Source organism: Syngnathus floridae, chromosome 16 (assembly GCF_059516105.1).
Source record: "Syngnathus floridae isolate MCC-2025c chromosome 16, RoL_Sflo_1.0, whole genome shotgun sequence".
Lineage (NCBI taxonomy): Eukaryota > Metazoa > Chordata > Actinopteri > Syngnathiformes > Syngnathidae > Syngnathus > Syngnathus floridae.
The window spans coordinates 3,695,048-3,720,237 of NC_142428.1; the positions used below are offsets into that span (position 1 = coordinate 3,695,048).

General features: G+C 45.8%; 2 protein-coding genes and 1 long non-coding RNA gene across 7 annotated transcripts in view; 1 reads left to right on the top strand and 2 right to left on the bottom strand.

Moving 5' to 3' along the window:
• The window catches only part of LOC148385137 (uncharacterized), a 50,622-nt gene extending 49,614 nt beyond the window's left edge, over positions 1 to 1,008 (top strand). For all 3 annotated transcript variants that reach the window (XR_015863437.1, XR_015863435.1, XR_015863436.1), the window contains exon 8: positions 393 to 1,008. This is a non-coding gene — a long non-coding RNA (uncharacterized LOC148385137). The remainder of the gene's footprint in view (positions 1 to 392) is intronic.
• aqr (aquarius intron-binding spliceosomal factor) lies at positions 238 to 24,915 on the bottom strand. 3 transcript variants are annotated; one of them, XM_088400561.1, is made up of 36 exons: positions 24,773 to 24,915; positions 23,837 to 23,943; positions 23,457 to 23,513; positions 23,338 to 23,378; positions 23,218 to 23,253; positions 23,020 to 23,140; positions 22,811 to 22,951; positions 22,294 to 22,362; positions 22,108 to 22,208; positions 21,925 to 22,001; positions 21,439 to 21,503; positions 20,298 to 20,414; positions 20,112 to 20,225; positions 19,475 to 19,578; positions 17,065 to 17,167; positions 16,835 to 16,955; positions 16,606 to 16,747; positions 16,027 to 16,205; positions 15,454 to 15,621; positions 13,116 to 13,285; positions 12,237 to 12,478; positions 12,006 to 12,155; positions 11,699 to 11,768; positions 10,942 to 11,052; positions 10,737 to 10,846; positions 9,201 to 9,336; positions 8,506 to 8,715; positions 7,221 to 7,358; positions 7,081 to 7,152; positions 6,436 to 6,623; positions 6,186 to 6,357; positions 4,525 to 4,695; positions 3,181 to 3,266; positions 1,187 to 1,361; positions 765 to 869; positions 238 to 644 (listed from the first exon to the last, which is right to left on the bottom strand). In XM_088400561.1, the coding sequence occupies exons 2-36, from the start codon at positions 23,927 to 23,929 to the stop codon at positions 360 to 362; spliced, it is 4,440 nt and encodes a 1,479-aa protein (XP_088256687.1). In that variant the 5' UTR covers positions 23,930 to 23,943; positions 24,773 to 24,915; the 3' UTR covers positions 238 to 359. The 3 variants fall into 3 exon arrangements, with proteins under 3 accessions (XP_088256687.1, XP_088256689.1, XP_088256688.1); XM_088400563.1 differs by lacking the exon at positions 24,773 to 24,915 and adding an exon at positions 24,340 to 24,462; XM_088400562.1 differs by lacking the exon at positions 24,773 to 24,915 and adding an exon at positions 24,195 to 24,443.
• The window catches only part of dph6 (diphthamine biosynthesis 6), a 135,465-nt gene continuing 135,050 nt past the window's right edge, over positions 24,776 to 25,190 (bottom strand). The window contains exon 19 of the mRNA XM_088400568.1: positions 24,776 to 24,915. The gene's annotated coding sequence lies outside the window, so the exon portion shown is untranslated. The remainder of the gene's footprint in view (positions 24,916 to 25,190) is intronic.

Here is a 25,190-nt window from a genome sequence, read left to right on the forward strand (position 1 = left end):
TTGGGAGGTTGTGGGTTCAAACCCCTGCCGAGTCATACCAGCGACTATAACAATGGTACCCATTTCTTCCCTGCTTGGCACTCAGTGTAAGGGGTTGAAATGGGGCCCACCCCTGCTGCTCACGATCATTGGGACTTTTGGTTATTTTATTCAAACACAATCGATATAATGATACAAAATTATTGAAATAAAAGGAAAATGACTTTATAATAAAAACAATTGAATGAAAAAATGAAAAACTTTTTGTATTTATTTTTATTGAAAAATGACAAAAAAAAAAATCAATAACAAGCATGACATGATGTTTAATCAAGGTAGTAAATAGCCATACAATTAGCCAACCTCTCAATTAGTCCCAACTAAGTGTTCTGTTTTTGCTCTTCTCTCTTTAGGTGCTCTTCATTCTCTTCATCGCTGTCGCTGTCCTGTCCGGGATGCTCGGGCATCTTGGCTGCTTCCTGCTTTGCTTCCCGCTCGCTGGCTTCTCCCTTAGACTTCACCACCTTCTCGCTTCCGTCTTGGCTCTCCGTCTCCATGGCGCTCTGCTCCGGGATCACATCCACCCTCTCTTGCTCCTCCTTGGGGCCGGTAGGCGAGCTCTCTGCTGACTCGGCTTGCGACGGAGGCTTGGCGAGTTGCTGCTGCTGTTGAAAAGGAAGAAAAAAAACTTGTTGGATGGCGAAAGGTGGCTATCTATTGCTGCACTAACATTTTCCAAAAACTAAAATAAAATGGGAGACTTCATAATAAGCAGTGGATGTTACCTGTTTGTACTTGGTCTGCATCATGTGCATGTACATGTTGTACACAAGGTTGGCCATCTCAGGCATGTTTTGGATCACCTGGTCGGGCTGATCCGAAGCGTCTCTCTGAGAACAAAATGCAAAACATCAAGAATCCGTCAGCAACACAATGATGCATATATGTATGTATGTATGTATGTGAGTATGTATGTATGTAAGTAAGTATGTATGGAAGCATGGAAGGATCTATGTCTGTCTGTCTGTCTGTCTGTCTGTCTGTATGTATGTATGTAAGTATCTAAGTATGTAGTATGTATGTATGTATGCATGCATGCATGTAAGTATCTAAGTATGTAGTATGTATGTATGTATGTATGCATGCATGTATGTAAGTAAGTATCTAAGTATGTAGTATGTATATATGTACATATGTATGTATATACCGGCTGCTCCTGGCTGTAGTACTCGTGTGGCCGGATGTGCAGCTGCAGAGGGCGCTCCGTCAGCTGGTTGAAGGCGGGCGTCAATTCAAAGCAGTTCTGGAACAGCGCCACCCGGGCAAAAATGTAAAGGCCCAGCCGCGCTCGGGACATGGCCACCACTAGTCGCCTCACATCCCTGAGGAGAGCGTGGGAGTATTAGTGAAGTGTAAGAAGCCAGAGAATGTCAAGTTTGTGTCGATGGTGGCGCGGTGAATGAATCGAATGATTATGAACATGCAGCCATTTGAAATAAAGAGCCTCGAATTTCACTCATTTGTTGGAATTCATCAAATTAAGAGCCCAAGAATTTGTCAATAATCTTCAACGCGTCAACATTTTTGTCAATTAGTGATAATTTTCATTCACACATTTTCATTCGGTTATGCACGCTTAAAAAATGGGTTGACTTTTCGGGCATGTTGGAATATAAAGGAAGTTGCTGCTGATTTAAAAGGAGGAATTATGGCGCCTTTAGGCACTTTTGAGTGACATTTGAGTGTTTTTTAAGCATTGGGGGAGCTTAATGGAACAACTTAAATGAGGCTCATTAACTTGCTTGTAGGATGTCTGAACATTTGGAGTGAAGGGTAAAAAAAAAAACCTCCAGCGTTTAATGCAGAGGCAGTCTTCCCTTTGATGGAGAGAAATCTGGCACGCTTTCATTTTTTTGTAAACAAAATGTGCAATATGTCCATCTGATTAAGAGGATTAATGTCTTCCGGGAGCTTGGTGAGTTGATGATGCAGTCCTTGTGAAGCCAAACGAGGAGGACCAACAAAACTCCACAGAGACAAAGTACATCAGTCATGACCAATAAGGACAGAGCGACGAGAGGAGATGAGCCAATCAGGACGCGTGGTAGCCTGTGGACATGGCACAGACCAAGAGACGCCCACCTGGGCAGCACAGTGTGACACGCCAGGGCAAAGTGGACCACTGTGTGTGTGTGTGTGTGTCTAAGTCAGAGTGTGTCTGCATCTCTGTATCCCTGTCAAACTGCGTGAGGGTGTGTGTGGAGGAATGCCCTCCATGGAAGCAAAGGGTTGGCTTGTCATATGGTCTGCACCTCCTGTGGTTGTCACGGCAGCAGATTGCCAGGAGGAGGGAGTTGGGGGAGAAAAAAAGGGGGGTGGAGGAAAATTAGACAGGAGTCAGCGCATGTCCAGGGCGAGGCCATCCCAAAATAGTGGGAGACAAGATGGAGTAAACGCTATGAAAGAAGAGTCAGTTCAGCCGGCTACATCCTGCAGCATTTCTTGGTGTTTCCCTGCTTACATTGGGGATAGAGATTTAAGAGTTTCCCCCGCGGTAAAAAAGCGGAGGCATGCAAAAGAGGATGACTTATTGTCGAGCTGGCTTCTTTTTGCTGACAATGCAATGTCAGCGGTGAACTGTGCAGGTAGGCAGCGCGTTACGGCCCGAGGCCAAGTGGAGTATTGTTGGCTTCCGTCTCTATTATCTACTCTTACGAGACGAGACTTTGCGGCGGGGTGGGGGGGGGGACAAGACTGAGGAGGGAAGGCGGCGGGGGAGGAGAGAGGAAAAAAAGGTGAATAATGCAGACTGAAAAAAAAGGACAAAAAATGGCAGCTCCTCTTAATGACTGCCGCAAGTTGGACCTTTGTCTCGACTGCATCTTCAACTTAATTAGGGGGGAACAATAGCATCTCTCGCTCTCTCTAGATGTGCCGCATACTCAACGCTCATCTAATTGAACGCAAAGAAAAAAAAACTACTGGAGTATCGTATTGGTGATGACTTCAGAAATGACTTTTTGGTTCATTAATGTTAGCGACAATAAGGGAAAAATACTCCCTCAAAATTTTGAAATGATCTTTTCATCAAAAGACAATTCAAGACGTGGTGAGCGATACGCTTCTGGAGCGGAACATTTTTGAGTGGATTCAATTTGGTTGGATTGAACCACCTTTTCTTCTTTGCTGAGTTATTATTACCTGAGATGTCCCACGGCTTTGGTTCGGACCAGCGAGAGGATGATGTAGTCGTTCTGCTGACCCTGGAACCTGTCGACGGTCGTCACCTGCAACAACAACGCAGCCAAACATGATTACTGAGCATCCTGCTCTGATAAAAGCGCTCGAGCCAATTCCCCTTATGCAAGGTAAACGAGAGTGCGTTTTAGCTCGGTGTTGGGAATTAGTTTGAAGAAGAAAAAAAAAAAAATCCCTTCACCAAAGATACAAGAAGGTGTCTGGGTTTGTGTGGGTGTTATCACCTCGTGACACACCGCCGTCTCTAAGACGGCTTACGGGCATTTGCCGCCACTTTGCCTCTTATGCGGACCCCTGAGACTCAGGAGGGAGTCGAGGCTGAGATTAGTTTTTTTTTTTCTAAACAAGAACAGCGGGGTGAAAAAATGGTGGCAAAAAGGGCTAACTGAAGTCAGCCAATTTGCTTCGACAAGGTGGTAACGCCGTCACGCCGAGAGAGGAGGCTGCACGTAATAAAGTAGCTAACCAACCACAATTGCACCAAGCAAGCGCCGCATTGATGCCACAAGCTGAAGACAGCATGAGCAGAGCGTGAAGGCAGACCGGTATTATTTCGGTCTCTTGTTGCTGTGCGGAACAGGTGCAGCACCAGAGGCAAAAACAATGTGCTGGTCCACTTTGGCTCCAGTTGGGGGATGGCGTGCGTGTTCTGTTTTAAGTCACACTGTCCAAGTAGGTTACAAACGACACAATCCTGTCATTCCCAATGACTTGATGAAGATTTATGTGATGCTGTTTTGGCTAGCAACAAAGTTCAGTAAAATAAGGCATGAATTCTGGTGTTTGATGTAGCTCTTGTACTTGATCTCATTATATCCGGTTTTTAATTATCATCATCCCGGCAACGTGGGCTGGCCGTTGACATTTTCTCGGTTTTGGCCCCGATGACACATTGTTGGTACATGGCGGAGCCAAAGCTCAGGCATGGTGACCTTTTAAATGCCCATCTCCTTGTGCGGCCATCTTTCTTTCTCTTCAGCTCCTCCTAGCCTGTCAAGCCACCGGCTCACAAACTGCCCACCTCCCGCCCCCCCCATCAGCTAGTCACGAGGCACGCGTACTGACTAAAGCCAACAGCGCACCCAATGACATATAATATCGTGGGACATTTAGCATGACCAAGCACAATTGCTGACTGGCTGTCACAACAGAATATGTTTGAAAACGACAAAGACGAGTGACGACGTGAAAGCTCTGAGATGCTGTTGCCAAGCCAAAATGAGGCCGCCCCTTCAAAAATAAATTGAGCAATATTTTAAATCGGAGATGGCGTCACTGGGCATTCACCTTGTTGGGTTGTCCGAAGAAGTGGTTGCCGGCGCAGCGTTGGTTGATGACGTCTCGGATCAGGTGCTTCTGGCCGTTGTAGGTGGTGAGGATGCTGATGCGGTCGGCCGGGTAGCCCAGCAGACGCATGTACATGAACAGCGCCACGGAATACTCAGCCTCTCCCAGGTTCTGTGCATGGAAAGAGGGGGAAAATTGAAAATGGGCATTTTACTCCAATGCAAATAAGAAATCATGACTTGTTATTTTGCTGTATCATTTCTAACATGAGAGTTTGTTGCTCACGTGGGATTATCTACCCAGTTCAACCCAATTCCCAAGCATGAATATAGTCCAAGGTTCCCCTTCGCCCTTCAAATACGCCAGGGAAAAAAAAAAAAATCAGAGGCCAGCGGTATGCATTATTCATTCTATTTCAATTAAGCCGGCACTGCAGCCTTTGCTAATTATTGATGGCGCCTCATCAACAGTTCTCCATCCAGCCGCACTAGTCACACCTCACAAAGTGTGACAGCCTTTGTTAGCGCTCTGCTCGATGCTTGAAGATGCCGTCTCTCTTGTCGTCGCTTATCCTAACAGATGAACTCAACCCGGGAGCGTGGTTGACGACTAAATATGATGAGCGTAAACACCGGGGCGATGATTTGACTCTGCCGGTTCTCTTAATTATAAGTGGGGGGATTCATTAGCAGATCACTCATGGGAACCGCCGAATGTCGACAACAAGGTCAAGTGAACGGCGTCCAAGGGTACTTGACAAAAATGGGACGGGTGGTTTTTAATTCGGTCTTGAATTGATATTTCCTGCATATTTTTATTCATGCACACTATGAAATATGCTGTAGGAATAAAAAATGCCTTGCCTAATACATTATTGAGTCCGAGTGATCAATACTGAATCAGTGCGATTCTTCAAACAGATGGTAGAATGTGACTGTCCCAAAGTGTGTCTTTTTTTAAATAATTAAGACTTATATTTTGGAGATTCAAATGCAAGACATTTATGCAAGTCCATGACACACCCCGCAACCACTTGAGGAATGGCAGCTATTAGAGCGAAGGCCACTTTTTGAAGAGGAGGAAATACAAACCACGACCGAGAGTGCAAGGCAGGACATTGTTGTTGCTGTGTGAGTCAGGGATCGTGGGTGATTCCCTTGAGGAAAGCGCAAATGGCAACAGTAAAAAGGGAGAAGAGGTTCATGTGACCTGGAGCCTCGAGAAGTGCACATGCTCTGCATTTTGGAACAATCGTAACGTTGAGGAAAACACGAGCCTGCACGCTGGCCGCCGGATGACATTTTAATGCGATGCATTCAGGGGAACGGGACATTTTAATTTCTCGCTTGGAAGCGGAGACTCATGATTTAGCATCAGTGCTGCATTTTTTTTGCACCTGACACGCTTTATGGATAACTACAGATTTTTTTTTTTGCATAGAGGAAGTATAATTTATCACTTTCTGGTTTTTCCAATTTTACTATGCACACATTGCAAACATTTCATCTTATTTACATTTTACAACTGTCATAGAAAATAGAGTGGCTGGAGGAATGGCTTTTGTTTATGAATACACTAAAAGTCCAAACGTTGGCGAAGGGTCAAGTCATTTCTCTTCACTCTGCTTTGCTCAAATGTCCGCAAACCGTTGCTGTACCGACCTGGTAGAAGTACGGGTTGGGCTCCGACTCGCCCACGCCGTTAAAGTCCTCCACGTTGATGAGCTGGAAGTCAAAGGTCAAGCCGGGGTTGGGCACCTGGAACTCGGGCAGCTGCTGGACGTGCGGCAGGTTGCCCAGCTGCTTGTAGCGCCAGTTGTACAAATTACACAGACTGGAAGGCCCAAGCGACAAAGACTCATGTTAAAATCACGAGACAACACTCCAGAATGAGTCCCGTCGGACAACTGACCTAGCGCGAGCGCGTCCCTGCGCGTCCAGGTCTATGGTGGGCACGCCCAGGCGCACAAAGCGAGTGAAGAGCGACTGCTCCATATTGGAGTACTTCTGGAAGGCCATGTTTTTGATGACTGGGGGCAACTGGTGATGGTCGCCGATCATGATCCAACGTTTCAGTCTGCTGTAACCATCTTCTGGGTTCTGCAGGATAGAACGATAACCACATTCGGAGGTGGAAAATTTCCAATGTAGATTCAGTTAGCTTTCGTACTGAAAAAAACCCCCGGATTTTATTAAAGGCTTAAAAAAAATATAGTGAGGGGGGCAAAATTGATCTTCCTCTGACGTACGCCTGGCAGTTAAGCATGACTCCCTGACTCATTCAGGAAGAAAAGACAACACACGTCGAAAGAGACGACCAGCTCTGGCATTGGTTGTTGCCCGGGCTGATGTGCTTAATGATCTCATCTGTAAACAGACATTAGCGCTATCGCGGACAATTAGGCGCAAGTACCAAAGAAACGCGTCATTACTCTGCCTGGCGCCCATCAGTCAGACTGTAATGAACACGGAGAGTCAGGTGATGGGAAGCTTGATGACGGACGGGCGTCGTACTGACCGGCTTAAATTCGACGTGGGGTTCAAAAGAGAAGGATACCTGTAATAGAAGTGGGATGAAGGTCTCGATCTCCAGAATCTGAGCGGCTTCCTCCATCAGGATGTTGTCGTACTGACGAGGAGAAGTAGCGAATTTACTAAACAGTCATGAGATACTGAAATTAAGGGAGGTGAGGTTACCTTAAAACCCAGTTCCACCAGGTCGTGACGTTTGAGGGCGGCGTGCGTGCAGGTCATGGCGATGATTTTGGCTTCCTTCACCAGCAGGTATTTAGTGCGGTCCAGGCCGCTTCTGAGCAGCTCGAAGGCCCTGAACTCCTAGCGGAGCAGACGGACGCAAGGTCAGTCACGACTTGGAAAGAAACCATCTAACGTTACTTTTCAGAAGGTGACAAAAAAAGATCCTTCTGCCCCCAAGTCTGAGTTCACTCTATTCTTTGTCATGATGAAGTGCTCCAGCAGTGGTTATCGCGGATTGACCCGAGAGAGGTGATACGATCGCGATGGCCGTCCGCGATACGGTGCGAGCGTGTGGTTATCACCAGACAAATCACATTATCTGTGTAAGCCAAGAAGGCAACGAAGCTTCAATGGGTATATTGGTTGGAAAAGGGAATATGGATGTGGGGGGAGCGACCAGTCCCAAACGTTGGGTCATACATTTTTGATGTGTTACTATTTTAGTCTAAATATCAAAGCAATCAAAAGCTCCAATATTTATGAGGTGTACTTTTAAGCCCCGTGGATCCAGGCCAGACGAAGGTCGGAATCGAGTAACGATGCGGTGATGCCAAAGATGCGGTTTTGCGTGAACCAGGAAGTGGTCCACTACGGTAATCAGCCAGTCATTTGCACACGGCAGACAAATCCGCAAAATCAGCAGCGATGCCTCCCTCTTGCGAGTGGGCGTACTGCTGCAGCACGGGCGAGGCCAAGGGAGGGGGTGAGGTGATGGCACCGGATAAATCAAGGTCACCAGACATGTTGGGATATTACCTCCAGTCAATAACACCTTTATTGCTTTTCTGCAGGGCCTACTCGCCGTTCCCATAAATCGGATATCTTATTGTTATCTCTATAGGAATACTTGGTGTGCTAAGACGAAATGATAAGAGTGAGAAAAGAGGAAACAAGAGCATTCTGGGCGACCACTGCCAAGGCTTCAATAGAAGTAACGAGATGCGGATACTGCTTACTGCCTTTTTGACACATACTGTCACTAAGCAACTATTTTGTTACATACAGGTACAGCATCCTAATCATGTACCATGGATGAATCTACAGAAATAGTCAATATAATATTGTGATGATGTCAATGATGGTCTCCTCCGCCCTCGTTGATTACACATTCTATTATTTGTTGCCGTGGTCACATGAATGAGTTCCACTGTAATTGTCATTCTATAAATAACAATGTCATTCCAGAATATACGAGTGTGTGTGTTTACGAGTACGACCTTCTTACCTCCAGCTGAGTAAATATCTTCTTAATGTGCCGGAAGCAGCCCTCGGCGATGTCCATGTCCTCCTCGTAGGTGCGGCCCTTGAACACTGGCTGGGGCGCATTGGCGAAGTACTTGTGGAAAGGGAAGAGCGTCGCCACGGCCTCTACCTCCACCTCCGCACCTGGTTTGGGCTTCACTTTGCTCAGGTACTCTTCCCACCGGGAGATCACCTGCGGAGGACATGAGACAGATGTTAAGAGGCGTTAAATGCAGCTTGGGCCAGAAGTATTGGGTCATGTAAATAATAATCTCTAAAGACAGTAAAACCCCTCAAAACACAAAGCGCTGAACAGTCAGATGGATATATCTCTGCCCACTCCAACTGCCTTCAACTTTTTTTTTTTCGGAAGCCAATGAGAGCGTATCGGCGCACACTTGGGGGGGTTGCTCGCTCCAGCTGTGAACCTAATAAAGCGGCTTCAACCAACCAGCAGGCAGCCGCAGTCTAAAAATACCCGCTCCCTCTGTGAAAGCAACTCGGACGATGACTTTACCAAGTTGGCTTGTGTGCTCAGTCGGAATAAAACACAATTGGAAGAAGACGATATCGAGATTGATGAGTGCTGAACTTTTCGAAGATTTTTGAGATGAGCCATAACTTGGCCGATTTTTTGTTTACACAGCCCCATTCGAATAATAAAAACCAACTGCTCACCTGGTAGAGGTAGAAGTGTCCCGCCGTCTCGCAGGTGTAGGACACATCACCGGGAACGCCTAAACTCTCCTGAAACCTTCCCACCTCGGCTAGCAGCTCCAGCCGTCGGGCCAGGACGTAGTTAACCCGGCCGTACCTGGTTGGTAACAGGGTGTGATTGGTAACAGGGTGTGGTTAAACATTTTTAAATGATGATCGTTTCTTATATTGGCTTATTTTCACAATAACTTCAGGATGAATACACACCATGTATAAAAAAATGAAATTGATCGCGTTTAATTTTGGGAATTGATGTTCCATTCAAGTATTGACAGGTGTTGGCGCTTCTATCCTCAATGGAGAACAAGCGCGTCCTTGAGGGCGGTGTGTGTGCTCAGCTCCATGCGGCTGATTAGTCTCAACGCAATCAGAGAGCGGCATTAAGTACACACAGACAGGAAGTGGGAGGCTTGGTAGAGGTTACACTATTTTTAGACAGTGTGCAAAGATCCTCAGTCAGCACATGACTAAAAAGACAACAACCCAGCTTCACCTAACTTTGACAAAAAAAAAAATGGCAGGTGACCTTGATGCCCAGAAGGACTCACCTGCCATGCAGCAGCTCTCACATAGAGGGCCGACACAAGTTGCTGCTTATAACCTTGGCCCGGAAACACGAGACCAATTTACCACCTGACATGATACAGTGGTGCCTTCAGATGTGAGTGACCCAATCTTTGAGGACAATTTTTTTTTTGCTTTGACCCCAAAAAGATTTTCTTGCCTCCCCCGGTTCAAGTTTACTGCCAACGTAAACATAAAACAAAGAATAATGCATGTTCTGTTTAAAACAACCACAAACTAGCTTAAGTCAAACACATAAGGCAAAGCGCCATTGATGTCACCGGGGTGGAAGGAGTAGATGCATGTTACTACGAGGCGTACGCACGCCGGCGGGGATCCCAAACCTGCATAATTTACAGACTAGCTGGGCCGCGATTCATAAGCGCATGTGATCACACGCACACACGAAAGAGGGCACATGCACAATCACCCCCGCCCCCCACACCTTACTCTCGCTATGGGGTGCAATTTGCTCTGTGCTACAGATGGATAAGGCGGTAATTAACAAGGTCGCCTATAAGACAACTTTAAATAGTAACATCATGAAAAATGTTAATTAATACTCAATGGCACTGGCCTATTTATATTCAGATGCTGCCAGGGTAGTGACTCATATTTAAAGAGGCAACTTATGGTTTTTATTTTTCAATTTCAAAACCAGGTGTCTGGCTAACATGTCTCTGACTGACGTGACGTTAGCGAGTAAAGTATCGAATCGTAGTAGCTCTAAGTATAGTGTCATAATACACATATGGGAGTATCGGATGTCTCTGTTTTGACTGAGACTCGTTAAGCATGTCGGCAGCTGGGCAAGTGGTAAGTGAGTGTGTGTTGGTTTTGGCTTCTAAGATAGTTCTGGAAAGTTTGTTTGGATAGACTGGCATCTCCCGCCGGTGTCTTTTTTCGTGTCATCGCCGCCTTGTCTGCCCTCACCTGCTGAAGTCCTTCTCAGTCTCCAGTTCTTCTTCTCCGTGGCCAAGACGCAGGAGGTGGCGCTCGTCGATGTCCAGTGCCATGATCTTTTCAAACAGCTGGTTCAGAGCCTGGTGGGCGCGAAGCGGCAGGGAAAGGCATGAGACGCGGCCCGTAAAGACAGCGACATTTACTCGTTAGGTCATGTAAACAACGGCGGGCTGACCTGGTTGGAGTGTGTGACTATGAGAGTTCTCTGATCGGGAAAGTTGTGGTAGATGTTGGAGATGATTTGGACGGCGACGTCGGTCTTGCCGGTACCTGGCGGTCCGACAACCTGGGGACAAAAAATGTTTGAGTCAGCAAGCTTCCATCTTGCATCCTGGAATAGATTGTGCTTGACCTGAGAAGTTCCAGTGTGTCTGTTTGAAGCTAAAGGAAGCATCAGTGTCTTTGAGGCCTCTCATCACCATAAAATAAGGCTCATTTTAGCAGGGGGCGGTTGTTACCCCCCAAAAAAATATCCTCGCCTAAGCATCTCAGGTGAGTCATTTCCGCAGGAAAATAATGAGTGTAATTTAGCATTCCCGAATAAATCAGCGTGTAATCAGCCGACATAAAAGAGGAGGTGGGAGGACGGCGAGGCGGCCGCCGCGTGTTTACTGTTACTTCTAATGACCGCCGCAACTGTCTCGCAGGAAAGGGCGTTCGGCTGTTTCATGACCCGGATCCTTAAATTAACCGCAACCCTTCGGCAAGGAGCAATCGTAACATTTTATTGCTAAAAAGGAAAAGTTGCAAGTGGCCGTTGAAACACAAGTAGAGGGCTGGAATGGCGTGAGTGGCACATTTACTATTATAGATGTGCAAATGTGGTAGAATGCCTGCTTCAAAGGCTCGGGTTGAAAAGATTTTCTCCTTCCCACGACACCATCGTGTTTGGGGGTTGTGCATTTGAACGCGGTCGCTCTCAAGCAACTTACCATGGTGAGCCCAGGCTGCATGCCGGCTCGGATGGCTTCGATCTGAGTAGGCGTGAAGTGAATGGTGTTCCTGGAACGATGTTATTAAGGCAGGCAATTAGTCCGGCAGTATAACTTGATTTAAGGTCCAATTTGGACAATGTCATTTAGAAACACTGAGGCTAGGGTGGAACAAGAAGAATATGGATGAAGAGTGTAAAAGACAGCAAGATGATTCAAGAAAATCATCTCTGTGGATCCATGGCTAGAAATTACTTAAAAAAAAGACAAAGATGCTAATGTTAGCATAGCAAGGTTGATTGCGTACCTCTTGGGCTGGTTATAAGGGTAAGGCCCACGGTTGGGGGTGACATAGGGCTCAACAATCAATGTTTTGTCCTCCTCGACCACCTTGACGTCATCATTTGCCTTCCTCTTCTTTCCTTTCTCAGTTTGGCTTGAGACTGGAAACTTTATTCTTGTAACACAGAGACCAAAGAATAGATAAGATGCCTGTATGTATTTAAAAAAACAATAAAAACAAACATCGGATGGTCACCTGAAGGGCGGGACCTGTAGTTCAGGGTTCTCCTCAACGACCTTAATGGACGAACCGGGGAAACAGGAGCGCAGGTGGTCCAAGGACAGAAAAGTGTCGTTGAAGTCCAATGTGGAGATCTGATTGGGCATCTTGGAGTAGTGGGCGCTGCCTGGGTCGCCGTAGCCGAGGATGATGTCATGGAGCCAGTCTGGGACGACACACTCGGTGTTCATCAAGTTTCTGATGGTCTCCAGAACAGCCTAATGTGACGAGCATTGGACAGAAAGACGGGTAATTGAGAGGGTTGAGTGTTTTTGTGACAACATCCCACAGGAGGCGTTGATGGGGCAGCGTGAAACTCGTACAGCTGTCAATTTGGTTTTAATGAGCTTCAACGGTGCCTGGCGCCTGCTGCGTCAATCAGCGGGAAAGAAACATGTTTGCTTTTATCTGTGCTGAACATCAAAGATGCACAAGAATGTTCCGTGAATACCCATCAGCTCCCGACGCCTTTGCCGAAAACATCTGTCGTTCTTGCCGTGTGGGTAGAGAATGGCAGATCTATGCGTCCCGCATTGGAAAATGGCAGATTTAACAAAGCCCCAGTTGAGTAGCTTTCAAACACAAACACAAAGTGGGGTGTGACGCACAAGTTCTTGCGGGGTTTAAACTTAACTTGACCTACATAAAAACATTGGGATTTTGTCTCCTCTTAACCTTAATAAGCTTTTATCTTTGAAGGCTGTATTCCTACACTAAGCTTCCACTCTGAGAAGGGCGCACGATGGGCCGTAATCTCAGACGTGCCCCGGCGCCAACCTCACAGTTACAACACCCGAGTGATTGCGAGTGGCGCAAAGAAGGAAACGCGTTTGGGATTGTTAATGCGCTCCAAACCTTAAAGTTGTTCTCCTTTGGCTTGCGTCTCATAATGATGTTGAAGGTTTCATACGGGTCCTCGGTGCCCGCCTGAATGCTGCTGGTCATGTCCTGCTGGTATTGGTTGGGGTCCAGCCAGACACGGAAGGTTCTCGAGTCGCCCCGTAGTTTGGGTTTGGGTTCGGGACCTGCATAGGAGCAATGTGACAATGTAATAGCGGTGAATGAATGAAAATAGCAAACAAAGCTCATCCGGCAGCAATTACAAAGAAAACATCAGGGGCCCTAAAATTGAACCCTGTGGAACACTATGCAACATTGGAGCAGGGTCGGACTTAGAGGACCCAAAATTAGCAAACAAAGTCCTTCCAAGGATTGAAACCACCACATAGCGTTGCAAATGTGCCGACCGAATCATGCCCACCATATCAAATGATGCAATCAGGTCCAACAGAACAAGACACACACTTGTGTTTTTTTTAAACTTTTCTATCAGTGTGTTTCCAAACATTAAAATGACTTCAACATTAGGATAGCAACTAGGCACGCTTAGAACGCCGCGATGTCTAAGATGGCAGTGCTTTGCCTTTTTTTAGAATGAGGAATGTGGATGCGGGGCCTGACAGGCGGCCACGCAGCGAGAGGCTGCGAGGTATGGGGGTTGGTGCTCACTGATGGATGTCTGCGGAGATTCATGTGTGGCTCATTGGGGAAGGCAGGGGCCAGAGGAGAGTGACAGTCAATCCGTCTGACCTCCTGTTGTGTGTTTGCATGGCTGTGTGTGTGGCTATGCTGAGATTTTCAAATTCTCCTGGCTTTGGGAAAAAAAAAAAAAAGCATGCAAGCAACATCCTTGCCGTGGAGGACAACACTTTGTCTTAGAGGGCTCTTATTGCATTCTTTTTGCATATATAAAGAAAAAAATCTCATCTTGAATTAAAGTGATCTGAACGCCTGGGCATGTTTTTTCAAGCTCTGCTCGCTGCATATTTAATGCAAACCGAGAGGAGAGGACAGCGAGGGCATACCAGGGATTCGTGCTCTGACAAACGGGGAGTGCAAAATAAACCGATGGCTGCTCGGGGTATTTGGTGCAAGCGAGGAACAGCATTCACTGGAAGGTAAAGTGATAAATATCCTATCACCATGTTACCGTTGGATATTTTGCTTTCTAGGAAAGAGACAGAGTTTAATATTACTTCTCAAAAGGACACAGTTGATCTGATATGATAAGTTACAATCAGATTCTTTCCTGAAGTGAAATGTGAGGCGTCTAAGAGAACGTGTAGAACGTAATAAATAGAGAAAGCTAACGCTAGCTAGTTCCCGCTGTGTTTTTCTTCTTATTCGCCTCCGTCTGAACTTCCTGTCCTGGCTGTCACACCGCCTCAAGAGATAAAGCTGTAGCCTGCGCTTCGTGTTGTTTATTGGGTTGTCATGACTCCAAGAGTGACTGACGCCCTGTCACCGTTCCAGAGGCTGGTATCTCAGAGCCGAGGGGAAGCAGACAGCCCCTCGCGTGAAGTCAGTGGAGATGACAGCTCGCCCGCGAGCGCCGTTCCCCCTTTAGTTGCGGCCCAACTCGGAAGAACAACTTGGCTCAGCTTTTAAGTGTCCCGGAGTGAGTTTAATCAGACACTCCCCTCTGGCGTTTGATTGGCCACTACTAAAATTGCCCCCGAGGTTGCGCAATTCACAACACGAGCAAAATTTGGAAAAAAAAAAAGTATACGGTGAAACCTCAGCAAATGTCCGGAGACTGCGGCACCTCCTGTGAGACATCAGATCAATGAGAGAGAACACAAACCCAAATCCTGTGATGATTTGCAAATCCTTTTCAACATATATTCATTTGAATAAAAGTTTCATAAAAGGGGGTCGTTTGAGAGAGCATTTCCATTTCTCATCATTCCTAATAGGAAAAAAATTGTCCGGCAAACTGAACAATAATTTTTGACTTATTATTTGAAGTTGCTGGGTTACTTTGAAGTTGCATAAAGCCCTCCAAAGACATTGATTCACACGAGTCAATGTTTGGCTTGATTCTGCAGGACTTGCACATCCTTCAAGGTTTGCGCCGCCACATCCAACCCATGCGGCCAAATTAAATGAATCGAATAAGGTGAAATGGGTGCACGGGGGGGCAGGGCCCTCGGCTCTCGGGCGTTGTCTCCGTCGACCTCAGGTTAATGTGATGTTAATGCCAATAGGTCAGTGGTCAGGTCTTACAGTGGCTGTCACCATGACAACGCCACTCGTGACCCCCTCCCAAGGATCGGCTGCTGGGGATGATTGCTTTGATGGCAAGGCTGGATATTATGGATCATTCTCCGTCCGTGTGAGCGCGCGCACGTACCTTCCTCGATGACACGCCCTTGCTCATCCAGCATGCCCTGCACCTCGCAGCCCCTCACGTACACGAGGCCCGTCTGCGCGCCGAAGGCTTGGCGCCGGTCGAAGCGCGTGCCGTAGGGCATGGTGGGACGCACCGTGATCAGAAAGCAAACGTCGTGCTTGCGCAGCCCTGCGGAGGAGGCGATTGAGAGTCAGGTAAGACGGAAAGGTGGACGGGGACAGATCGGCGGCCCGGCGGAGAGGGAGAAAGTGCCCTGTCAGCGTGCACCTGATCTTTAAAACATGAAGTTTTAATTATAGAAGCGGCAGGAAAGGAAGTGATACTATGGTTTGGAGGAAATAGATGATTAAAGAATGCCATTTAAAAGGTCTCGCTGCAGAGAGTATTAAGTGGCATAAAAATTATGTGGAAGTTTGACGTCAATACTTTGGTCAGCTGCTATCTCATTTCTGCAAATTTGGAGCGAGGATTATAATTGTCAAAATTGACAAAGCCTCAACACTAGGTAAAAACAACTGAGTGATTAAAAAGTGTACTACTTGAATTTAGTATTTATTCCACAAGCCGTTTTACCTTCCCACTCGTTCTTGATGTGATCCTGCACGTTGAGGTGGATGGTGACGTCGGCCCGCACGCGCGCCGGCCAGCTCTCGCCGATGTTGGGCTTGGCCACCTCCACGATGGTGAAGGTGGTGATGGTCTGAGCCATCCTGGCCCAGCCGCCGAACACCACGCCGCCGTACTCGGACTGCCTGTGACAGACGGAAAGGAGGGTGACGGCGAGAGGTGTGACAAGCGCCGCGGGCCGCTGTCAAGCTTGAAACGAGTTGCATTTGGGGCGGCGACAAACAGCTCCGCCGCTGAGTTGTTTACTTTCGCGCTGGAACAAGTAAAAAGTTGCGACGGCGCTTGACGTAATGGGAGCACTTATTATGTTAAGCAATGGGTTTCCAAATGCGCCATAGCGACTGTCACAGTCTTTGAATTAAATATAATCGATGTGCCGTGCCGTTGCACCACGAGATAGAAGTCTTAACTCTTCTGCACTCTCCATTCGTGCAAGTTGAAAGGGATTTAAGTGCACTCTTGCTCAGTTACAAACTGCTGGAACATTGCGACAGTCAACCCCTGCAGATTCACCGCTTTGCTTACCAGGGTTTCATGCGCCACACCACATCTTCGATGTCCTGTCGGATCTCGTAGGTGGACTCGAGGCGGAACAGGTTGAAATTCCTCAGCAGGTAGTCGTGGAGGGTCAAAAACTGAAGGTTGAGCTTGGGAAGCGCAAGGCAGCCTGAAAAAGAAAGTCACGTGTGTACAAAAAAAAAATCAGCAGTGAGGAGAGCCAGTCTGCAGGCCTCGCTTTTATTGGATTGCGTACCTTCACCAGAGAAGTACTCCGTCGGGACGATATTCTCATCCCAGATAATCTTCTCTGTGGGGTAAAGGGGCATCTGGTTGAGTTGTTCGATTTGAGAGATTCTGCGCTCGTGACGAGACACCTAAAACAAGATCAAAACATTCAGACATAGAAGAAGTTAAGAATGATAGAACATCCTTCTCCCTCATTTTAAACACCGGCAGGTGTGTGTGTAACAAATGTGAACTTGCCAGGAGCTCCAGCAGAACCTTCTTGTCATAGGTGGTGTCTTGTTCCTTGGGGAGTTCAGGCAACAGACACAAGTAAGATGCCACCCGGTGGAGCATATTAGGGCTGCAGAGAGAAAATAGTGGCGGGAGTCCATTAAAAAACATTTCATTATTATTATGTTGCAATTGACTAGAAATATTTGGCATAAGTACTATTTTGAAATGCAAAATGATTCTCTTAATGTAGTATGCAAATAAGGGATTCACCCTAAAAAAAAAAAAACACATTGCCATCCTTGTAGTGTTGTTGTTTCAGTCTATTGTCGCCATGATCGCTCAACTTATGAGGGTTTCCCCAGCGGCGCTATCGCAGTACTTGTGAAATCCGACGGCCTTATGCGATTCATTGCTTCTGTTAGCTCAGCGACACAAAGCCGCTCGTCTGTTTGCTTTGACATTTGCGGTCCCGCCACATCAGCGCGTGTGCATTAAATGAGCCGGGCCGCATGGATGCGACAGGATTATGGAAAATCAAAGTCTCCCCAAGCCGAGGTGTGGCTTAATCAGGTTGACGTGCAGTTGCACAGACAGCGTCCGCGACAAAAAAAAAAAAAAAAGTCAGGTCGGGGAGGGAGACGGGCTGGGCTCTGGCAACAAGCGTGACCTGTTCTGGACAGCCACACGTGTACCCTTGCAAAGTCACGACACGGCGAGTGGATGACAATAATGCCAGCGCTGCACTTTTCTGGCCGGTGGGTGACCTGGCACAGGCAGAGTGGGCATCCCTGCCCCTCAGTAAGACGGCATGATGACTGGACCGGGTTATGATTGACAGCTGAGTCACTGGCATGTACTGGAGCGGCTGTGCAGCAAGTTTAGGTTACAGCCTATTGATGTGGTAATCTTTTTTTTCTTACTACTAAAAAACCACTGGGTCCTATTGTCTAGCCAAAAGTATAGTTTTACCTAATACCTTCAAAAACGTCAATGTAGCGAGACATCAAAAGTGTAAAAAAAAAATCTAACGTGAGGAAGAAACTAAAAGCTGAACAGAAAATACATATATTAATCGTCGGTTGCATTCCACAAAGTGCTGTCTTTGATCATGCATTAAATTCATTTGCTGGCCTAAAATGACTCTGTGGTGCTTTGTGCAAGTGTCAGAAGTTTCTATTTATAGGCAAAGCTGAGCAATAATACTCAGTTTGTGTGTTTTGGGGAATTAGCAGATACATTCGGAGGGAAGGGTGACTGGGAGCTTAGTGAGAGGGTTGCGCGGCAGGAATAAAGTGGCATTAGCATGAGTTGCTCGGATGGGAGGGGGGAAAAAAAATGCCTCGTGAAATCTGATTGTGGCTTATTTCGGAAAGGGGGAGCGGCGGGGGTGACAGTTGCGGATCGGAGAACAATGGCGTTCCGAAAGCTGGAGGCTGGGAGGGGAAAAGGAGCTTGCCGGAATATGTGAAATGATTCAGCGGGAGTATTAACTCAATTCAACGATGCTCGGCTCATAAACCTCCGAAGAGACAGTGTGAGGTCCAAGCACTTCTAATCTATGACAGGAGATGATGGATGGTGACTCGGCCATGTGAAGAGGAATTTTATGTTGTGTCGAGCCAAAGGTTCGCAAGATGTGTTTTTTTTCCTTTTTTTTTTTTTTTTTATTGAATGGCTGCGAGCCATACAGTACGCGCTTGGATGGCATCCGGATGAAAACTCCTTTGTTTACAGCTCAAATCGATACTACTGGTCCCACGTGGGAATATAAATATTTTTTTACAATTTATTGACCAATATAGTGTTGAAAATGACTGTTGTGTTGGACTTGAAACATAGCCATCCTTATTGCCCCTGACAAAAAACGACGCCTACTTTGGCTGAACACATCTATTCTTGTAAAACCCACGTTAAGCACAAATTATAAACCCCTCCACCAAACAATTTGTCCTGCTTTAAAATTTTAAGTGAGCCAATCATATTGAGCTAACACGGCAAATCAGAGCAATTAAACTATAGTAGGATCAATTACACGCGCTTAACTGCTAGAGCCTCGTTTGGCGGACTCAACTTTCCGAGGCCCCTCGTAAATCTGAATATAATGTTCATATTCACCTGAAACGGGAGCAAAGGCCGCACGACGGAGCGTTTTATGCGGTTTTTGGCTCTGTGGCGAGCTAATACGATGTGACAAACACAGCTGTTCAAAGAGTTTATTCTCAAGCCGCTGCAAATCGATGAAATTAATGAGGCGTGCCTCCCGCTCTCTGGCTGCTACCAGCTGCTTGTCGGGGGGGGCAACGCCGGCTGCCATTTAGCGGCGGCACTCAGGCGCTAACGCTGGTGCCGTTCATCACGGACTTAACACGGTGACGCGTGATGTGGACTTGTGTCGGATGAGCTTACGAAAACATGCATTTTTTTCCTCATTTACCTGAGCGAACCAAAATGTTTGGTCAGGGATTCGCGGGTGTCCACTGCAGCTACGTTGGCCAGAGCAAAGTCGTGGAGCTCCGGGAAATGGGCAAAGGCTGCTCTCTGCAAAAAAAAAAAAAAAGAAAGATGACATTCTTATGAATGTAAATGTGCGGTCGGACGTCAGTTAGTGGTAGCTGTAGCGGTAGTCCCGCAAAACCCATACTGATTTAAACACATCAAGGGGGATGAGACACTCAGTGTGGATAGTAATTTTTTTTTCAAGAGGAGCTTGAGGGCAGCAGGATAACAAAGTGCTGCAGCTAAGTGGAAACTGGAGTACTATACCGCAGGTTGTGTGCTTATCAATTGATTTGTTTTTGGCTGTGCATTCTCAAATGTGTCACCTAGTTAGCGTCAATGATTAACATCAACTAGCATGAGCCAGTCAGTGAGAGCTGGTCAAGATCCTTTATTAGTAGCGCATCATCTCGTAAGCGTCTGTTGGTTAGTGTCATCTGTTTACAGCTGGTTAATGTCAAAGAGTTAGCATCAACAATTAGCATAAGCTCATTACGATCAATAGTTTTGCTCCCTCTAGTTATATTGACCTGGTTATCAGCGACTAGCATCAGCCGCTGGCTTGTGCCAGTTACCTGCAGCGATGTGATTTGGTCATAGTGCAGCGTGGTCATCTCCTTCTCCGTCAGGGCGTTTCCCGTCTGGTCGTTAATCTCAAAGCCCGTGTAGAACTTGAGCATGTCGAGCAACTGTGCAGGGGTGGGTGGGAGTGGATATGAGTCATGTTTTTTTTCGTTGACCGCTTTTCCATCGTGTTGTACCTGACAGAAGAGGTGGCCCTCCTTCTCCCGCTGGGTGAGGCTGGAAAGGTGGCAATTGACCACCAGGTGGGAGTCATCTAACACTGTGTTGAACCATCGTCTAGTGGGCAGCAGGGCCTAAAAACACATTATAGTCATTTCCCCAGAGGGCATTAAAAGGAGGACTCATTCTAGCAATTTATATCAGGACCACTGTGAAGCGAGGACCTCCTGTATTGTAAGCAATGAGATTGTCCAGGTGTGCAACATATCTTAGTGGAGTATGAAGAGAAACCTCACAGGAGGCACACAAGCTCTCAAGTCAGCAGAATCTGGACTCTGATCTTGCCCGGTTCAGCTTTTTTTGACGGAATAGTGGCAGCGACACAGTGTTAGCGCAGAAGGGAGGACTTGACGTGAGAGTTTGATTTAGTAGCTGGTGGCAGCGCAGTAACACAGGGAAAAACGGGGGAGGGGGGTGAAAGCTGTCAAAATGAGATAGTGGAGCTGCTTTGGTGGGAATAAATCGGCTCAACTTGTTGACAAATTGACAGCCTGAGCAAAGGGGTCACTTAGTGGCCACCAAAACACCCCCCTTTATAGAATATGATCCTAGTGAATATTCTGAAATGAACTGACAAGATCGCTTCAAAGGCTTCAGGTACAGCAAGTGATCTTCTCGTTTATCCGGCAAATAATCTCGAATCTACACGGGCAGAATAAAACATCTGAGGAGAGGCGGGATCTTCTTCCCCCCTCTCTGCTTTCATTCCGAGGGGGGGGAGGTGTATAGATTTCAGGCGATGGAAGCTTTGTAAAAGGAGAAGGCTTGAAGGACAGGACGCCGGTCTCCGGAGACAGCGGGCTGGGCCGGCCGACGGGCCGATGCCAGGAACAGCAAGGCCGACCTGTCAGCAAGATGGAATCTATACGCCGCTCCCGCTTGTAATATGAGATGTGCACACGCAGCAACACCTTATGGAACCTTGTGTCTCTATCCTTGGTCGCGACCGTTTCTCCACCGCATCTCCAGGCACTTTGCCCCATTAAACGATTTGAAGATGTCTGCTATGTGATTGGCGCTGAACAATGAGGAGAAGCCCATCTGGTATGATTGCGTGCTGACTCTTTTGTTCCCCTGATCGGCATGAAAAATTCTTACCTCCAGGTCGATCATGAATTCAACGAATCTCTCGCAGTAATGCACCTTGTCCATGGTGATGCTCCCTATAAGAGGGGACAAAAAAAAAAAGGCACGGACATGTTAGTTTGCAAAGAAAAGTGAGAGACACAAACAAACGTGGAAGGCAGGCAGGCACAATCACGCGCCAGCATGTGCAGCAGGTGCTGAGAGTGATGTGCACCCCGCTGGCTTTGCCAACGTAATCTATTGTGTCAGCTCTGAATTCCACCTAAACACACAAGTGTTCCGTTTTTAGTCTTCCAGGTGGGCGGTGGGGGGGCCTCCACGTCGGCCCGCATTACGAGCTGCCGACGGCGTGGCAGCGGGGGGCTCTCGTTCCTTCTGCACGACGCCGAAAAGGGAGGGACGAGCGCATCGGGTCGAAAAGGCCACTCTTGTATTGATATTTGATCGGTGTTATTTCAGTGACACCACAATGAGGGTAATAATAATAACGTTGTTTACCTGACGACGGTATTGAATCGAGGACCCCGTGAAACTTTTTTATGAGAGACGAGAGGAATGTTCGCTCCTTTTTAGCCCTAAAAGAAGACAACAAAAATATAAGAACAAAGAGAAAGTGAATCAGAGGCAAGTTTTGTCGTTGTTATATCTTTGCTAGCCCGAGCAAAAGAGAATCTAATTAACTGTTCGGCTGCATCGGCATCCATCTTGTCAAATTTTTTCTTGATGAGATTCCAGAACTTTTGTAGCTTGGGAGCTTTCTTCAGCTCGTGCTGGAGTCGGGACTGGGGAAATGCAACAAAAACAATTTCAGGAGTGTTCCCTTCAAAGGTTGATTGATAAAGAAATACTTTGTGTGTGCAATCTTACTGGTAATAGGCACATCCACATAGGCAGAGAGATGAGCTGCTGCACCTGCTCTCTGATCAAGTCTACCTCCTAACACCAAGAGAGAGAGAAAATTGACAACATATATAAAGCAGCAACTACTTTTTTTTTTTTTTTTTTTTAGCTTCAGTGCATTAACAAAATTCCAGCACTAAAATATTCCGAAGGTTTTACAGGAGCACATCAATAGCGAGTATGCAACTGTAGCACATTTTCAAATGAGACCTCTGCAGTGCTTCAATGCAGCACTGGACAAGACATGGCGACCAAAATGACATGGCCCAGTGCAACACTGCCACCTTGTGGATAAAATAAAGCACTGTGTGATATACTAGGCAGTGAACTGAATCAAATGCATTCAGTAAATTCATTTAGGAATGATGACGTCACAAACAAGTAAATGTTTATGATTAAATTAAAATCCTGGTTCGATTTGATTATTAATTTGTTTGGTCACTCTCCCACCCCAAGATTGTGTATGTGAGATATGAGTACATACAAGACTATTGAAGCAGTGGTCAAGAAACTCCAGCAGCACCGTTTGCTCCCTCAGAGTGAGGCCACCTTGGTCGTCAGCCAACAGGGCTTCCATCACGCATTTGAAAAAGAACGAGAAATGCTCAGGCTCCTTTTTGAACACCTGAAAAGAAACAGTTGGTGGTGTTTAATATATTCGGTGTGTGTGGTGTGTCAAATAGTATTTGTTACCTCCCAGGCTGGCACATTTTCCCTGAATTTCTCATTGACAATGCAGCAAATCGACATGAGAAAGGCGTTGCTGGAAACTTCCGGAGAGTAGTTGACCCACAGGTAGTTCTCCAGGTACTGACTGCAAGGAGATTACAATATATATAATTAGATCAAACAACATTGTTTTGTTTTTAGAGGAGGCGTCAATGACGGTACCTGAACTCTAGCAACATTATTTTTCTGATGGCAAATCTGAAAAGAAGAAGGCAAAATCAACATATTAGCTCCAAAATGTGACATACTGATTTTCCAAATGTTACTTGTAAAAGTGCTTACTTGGACATGAGAATTTCTTTTTCATAAATATCTTCCATCACCTACACACAAAGACGGCAATATTTTTTAATGATCTTACATGATTAGAATCAAATCGGCTGCAATGCACACAAACTCACCTTTGGGTCAAACGGCAATTTGTTTTTTGTATGAGGGGCCCAATATTTGTTAGCAAGCTGAAACAAAAGAATAAAAAAGGAATCTGTTAAAACATTTGATTAAAAACAAAAGCCTCTTCTAAATTGTAAGTTTGAGCAATTTAATAAAATGAAATACATATGAATGCATTTTTTAACATAGCTTATGGGAGACATTGTTTTACATTTATTGAAAAAACATTTTTAAAAATCACGTAAATTGTGTCAGTTTTTTTTTGGAGGGGGGCAGAAATTTTAACCATAACAGACATGTAACAAAAATGAAAACTTTTTGTAATTATACTGACAACAAAATTTGTGATTTTATTATTTCATTTATTTAATGTGTGTTTTCCTGTTACCTGTGTGACATATTCAGCATTAATCTGGGATACAGATGGCGCCGCAACCTTTTTAGATGGCGTTTCCTTCTCCATTTTGGCTGTCCCGAGCATCTTTCCGTATAAAACTGCCAGCAAAAAATGAATACAACATTCATCCATTATCTGAACCGCTTATTGTATAATACAAAACATACGCGTGAATGAATGAAAAGTGAGCAACTCGTAAGGGTAGCAAAGTTTCTAACTAACCAAACATATTGGAACCGTGCACATATTTAATCAATTAGCTGCTATACAATATATATTATGAGTTAATATGCTTTCACGAACAATTTTAATTGTATAATTAAGACAATAATAGTCGGGCAAGACTTACCTAAATGAATCGGCGTATGTATTTGGGACTTTGGCTAAGCTAATGAGCACACACACGATAACTTCTCATTATGTTACAGAGTCTCCATAGACTTCTGACTGTTGTGGCGAACTCGAATATGAAAATTTAACAAAAAAAACCAGACCTTTTTAATAGTATTCTTTCAGGATAAATGTTGAGAAACGTGTCCGGGTTTTTTTACGCATGTACACAACAAAACGCGCCGGACGCGACACACTTCCGGGTTAGAGTCCGCACAGACATTGACTCCGCTGGGAAACAACAGCAAACGAAAATAATAGTTCCTACCATTTTAATTATATATATTTTTAAAGCAAATATTGTGCAGTAAATTTATCAGCGACAGTTATCTGGAACAAAAAACATATGCATGGAAAAAAAAAGATTGTAATACTCGTAGTAACATCTATCTGCCCAGTGATTGTATATTTTCTGCAAATTAATAAAAAAAATGTAAAGTCATAGAAACCATACAAAATATAACAGGCATTATTAAGTAAATTAAAAAAAGATTAATATCACATAGTTTTATTTTAAAGGAAAAAAATAACACCTACCGTAGAAATAGTAGCACAATTACAGCTCTTTACTTGCACTGCTTATTTTAGGCACCAGAGGGAGGCACACACCATCCAATGGACAGACTCGGGGGGGCCTCTTGATTCACCATAAGAGTAATTGTGAGAGGCAATGCTTTGACCTGGAGACAAGGATTTCAAAATACATCAACACACACACACATACAAAGCAGCTATTAAGAAGCAAAAAATACTCAAACATGAAAACAAACAAATTATGTCAGGAGGCGTCTCCAGCAGTGAGGTTACTCCCAACGCTCCCTTTACTGTATGTAGGCTATGAGGAATGAGAGTCTCCCATGCACACATATAAACACACACACATCATCAGCCTGGTTAGCCTGGAGGAAGAAGCACACAGTTAAGCCCATGTGCAAGGCCAAAATGACAAGGGCCG

Bases quoted from the DNA above. Each gene is read 5' to 3' on its own strand.
- aqr (XM_088400561.1), bottom strand. From the start codon at position 23,929: ATGCTCGGGACAGCCAAAATGGAGAAGGAAACGCCATCTAAAAAGGTT. The intron at 22,002-22,107 runs GTTAATTAGATT...GTCTTCTTTTAG, and splicing joins GATGCCGATGCAGCCGAACA to GGCTAAAAAGGAGCGAACAT. The intron at 10,847-10,941 runs GTCAGCCCGCCG...CGCGCCCACCAG, and splicing joins TAGTCACACACTCCAACCAG to GCTCTGAACCAGCTGTTTGA.